Consider the following 3,663-nt stretch of genomic DNA (forward strand, 5'->3'; position numbering starts at 1 on the left):
GAAGAAGAATTTTGGACCCCTCCCCCAGACATGTGACGGCAACTCCTTCATCCGACCAGCTTTCAATGGTTGCCTTGCAGCTCAACGCGCTCGACGAGAGAGAAAAGGATTGCACGCGCAAAAAGAGAGAGAGAGAGAGAGAGAGAGAGAGAGAGAGAGAGAGAGAGAGAGAGAGAGAGAGAGAGAGAGGCCACCAGCAATACTAGTGTACACTAGTACATGTTCATTACATATGTATAGATGGTGAACTACACCTAGTTGCATGGTTTATGTCACTGCTAGTCAAGTTAGTTTGCCACAACATAAGAATTAACAGGAGTTCCCATATTGAGACATGCTCATGTATGGTGGTGGAGCTACAGTACTCACGTTAGTTTCAGCATATTCTGTGAGTACATACAGACAATTGCAAATCACTACACAATTACATATCACGTTTATATGTTCAAACAAGAGCATTCTAAACTCTTAATTAGGATCATACATACATACACTTAGAAATAGGCAATTCACAACTTGCTCTTTTGTTGGTTTTTACACTTGCCTTTTTTCTTCTCATTACATGTTTTGTTCCCTTTTTGAAAAAAAATTGAAAAAAAAGCGAGAAAATTATTATGCCTCGGCATATATAAAGTGGTCCCCCTCTACTTTCTGGGGGCGTGGCCTATATAAGACTGGGCATCTCTTAGGGAGCTTAGGAGCCTTAAAGTCATTGTTGTAGTTGGTCTCACCTGAAAACTTGGCATCCGCAGGTGGGCTCAAATTGCACTTGAGGGGATCTCCACGACGGTTTGCTCGAACCGGCCATGCTTTATAGTTGTCATGATATGTTGACTCCCCAACAAAGGCATGTTGATTGGGGTCTCCAACATTATCTGTGTCATGTCTCACAGATGGACATCTCTTAGGGAGAGGCTTTGGCCCAAAATCATGATGATGGGTGGTTTCACTAGAGAAGGGTGCATTTGATGCTGCAGTTGGCTCGTGTTTGCGTGGTGAAGGGCGAGGAAGTGCTTTGGACTTATCCCAATAATTTATGCTGTAGGTAGTTGTGTCATCCAGCTTTGATCTACTATCCAGACATGTTGATGGTGGTTTCATCGGTGCTCGTGGATGCAATGGCCATGCTTTGTAGTCAGTGTGGTTTGTTGTTGTGTCATCAAACTTTGCATTGTCTCCAAATTTTGTAGAATGTGGCTTAACAGGCGTGCGTTGTTGGAAAGGTTTCTTCTTGTAGTTTTCACCGTATTCAGTTGTGACGTTGTTGTAGTTGCCATCGGGAATGCAATGGTCTAGGGTCTTTTGGGCCCCGTGCTTGATAGGAGTTCTGTTGGGTATTCTTTTGGGACAGTAATCCACCTTGGTAACACAAAGTGAGAAATTAGGTTTGTTGAATCGACTAATTAATCAAGGGTTTAGGGATAGTTTGAGTTAGAAAAGCTTGTTTTGCATTTGCAAGAGGCTGCACTCAATTAAGATTGTAGGTTAAGCATTCACCTTGTTGGTTGTCACCCCTACAAAGGGTGGTGCATCTTTACCTAAAATGGCCACCTTGGGCTTAACCCTGTCTTGCTTAGGCCACTTAACGTACCTCCCACTGTATTCTGATCCGAGGTCCTTCGAATAATGCACATTTGACGAGGTGTGTAGCGTCGGACACTTGTGCATGCCACACTCGCACACATGGCACATGCACTCCTTTCCTTGGAGCTAGCCAAGTTCACAAAACAGGAAATTGTAAACATTAGAGTATGAAATTCTAGCAAGCATTGACATTGAATTTCATACTCTAATGGCAATGCTTGCTAAGGTGGGTGGGTGTGTATGTGTGTGATAGATATATATATATATATATATATATATATATATATATATATACACACACACAGAGAGAGAGAGAGAGAGAGAGAGAGAAGAAGAAGAAGAGAATTTTTAACGTCGTGAGAGAGAGAGAGAGAGAGAGAGAAAAGAAGAAGAGAATTTTTAACGTCGTGAGAGAGAGAGAGAGAGAGAGAGGAAAAAAATAAATAAAACAATCCAGTCTTAAGCTTAAGAAGGAAGAGAGAGAGAGAGAGAGAGAGAGTACTTTGCAGGGATCGATTCTGTCTGGCGCCATGATCAAAGGTCGTGAGAGAGAAGTCCGTCCTCCGTTCGATGCACTTTCTACGCGCGCGAGAGAGAGAGAGAGAGAGAGAGAGAGAGAGAGAGATATCGCTCTCTTCGAAACGAGAGAGAGAGAGAGAGAGAGCGCTTTGCAGGTGACTCTTCGAAATTCAGTGGTCCGGAAAATTGTGCCGCAAAGGAAAAATCTCACCAGAAAAATATTGTTAAAATTTTAAGGGAAAATTATCAAAATACCCTCTAATTTGTGAAAATTTCCAATATACCCCTCAAATTTCAAAAATTCCCAAGATCTATTTTCGTTGGATCTTCAAGATTTTCTAATCTTTATTCTTGTTTGACAATTGAGATCAGTTTTTAAGTGCTTAGCATGTAAATTTTTGGAAATTACCTCCAAAAAAAAGGCAATTATGTCTAAAAATAATGAAGGAATTCATCTCCAAAGCCTACGTATCCAACTCAAATTTTGGTTTTAGCATCCTGTATGGTAAACAATCACTCCTCTTATAAAAAGCTACAAATTTTTTTGTTTTTGGAGAAATTGACTCTCACAACCAAGGGTATTTTGGAAATTTTGAAAATTTTGAAGGGCATTTTGGGAATTTATAACAAATTATGGAGGTACTTTGGGAATTTTAGAAATTTGAGGGGTATTTTGGTTACCCCTCTAATTTGAGAAAATTCCCAAAATACCCTTGTGTCTACTTTGGTTGGATTGTTCAAGATTTTCTAATCGTCATTCGTTTTTGACAATTGAGATCCATTTTTGAGTGCTCAGCGTGTAATTTGTCACTAGTTACCGTTGCAAAAATGGCAATTATATCTAAAAATAATGAAGCAATTCATCTCCAAAGCTTACATAACCAACTCAAATTGTAGTTTTAGCATCTTGTACAATAGACAATCACTCTTCTTGTGAAGATCTAAAAAAAAAAATATTTTTGGAGAAATCTACTCTCACAACCAAGGGTATTTCGGGAATTTTTGAAATTTGAGGGGTATTTTGGGAATTTCTCAAATTAGATGGGTATTTTGGTAATTTTCCCAACTTTTAAATTTTAGCTCAAATTTTCTCTTGGAAAAATCGTAAAAAAGAGTTGTGTATGGTTGCATTTCCCGAGAACATTGCCTCGAATGCTCTAAAACTTTTTTAGCAATCAAGGAAACCTTCGAAATTGGTCACAAGGGCCTTCTCTGCGATAGGTACCCTAAGGGGAACTATGTGCCTACAATACCTATAAAAGAATTTGTGCTCAACGTCATAGTCATGCGAAGCTAAACTGCATTGGCAGTTTAGCTTCGCATATACATTGGCAACGGCCATGTATAGGTGAGTTACAACTTGAGTAGTCCACGGGTTCGTAGAGGGAGAGGACAAAGAGAGAGTACACTCCAACCTTGGGCCCATCAAAGGACGTCACATACCAAAGCACTATATGCAACAAAAGCTACTAGTTATGCAACTATGCCAAAATCAACATAGTTGTAAAACTTTGGGCACAGCCATACTATGCAAACAACTCTGCATCATGTGGCATAGTT

General features: G+C 39.9%; 1 protein-coding gene across 1 annotated transcript; it reads right to left on the reverse strand.

Annotated features, from left to right (window-relative positions):
* Nucleotides 1-499: 499 nt before the first annotated feature.
* Nucleotides 500-2,183, reverse strand: LOC147421627 (uncharacterized). The gene is made up of 3 exons (XM_086503298.1): nucleotides 2,087-2,183; nucleotides 1,498-1,710; nucleotides 500-1,359 (listed from the first exon to the last, which is right to left on the reverse strand). The coding sequence occupies exons 1-3, from the start codon at nucleotides 2,114-2,116 to the stop codon at nucleotides 613-615; spliced, it is 990 nt and encodes a 329-aa protein (XP_086359424.1). The 5' UTR covers nucleotides 2,117-2,183; the 3' UTR covers nucleotides 500-612.
* Nucleotides 2,184-3,663: the final 1,480 nt, after the last annotated feature.

Source organism: Adiantum capillus-veneris, chromosome 27 (genome assembly GCF_014529385.1).
Source record: "Adiantum capillus-veneris isolate H3 chromosome 27, ASM1452938v2, whole genome shotgun sequence".
Taxonomy (NCBI): domain Eukaryota; kingdom Viridiplantae; phylum Streptophyta; class Polypodiopsida; order Polypodiales; family Pteridaceae; genus Adiantum; species Adiantum capillus-veneris.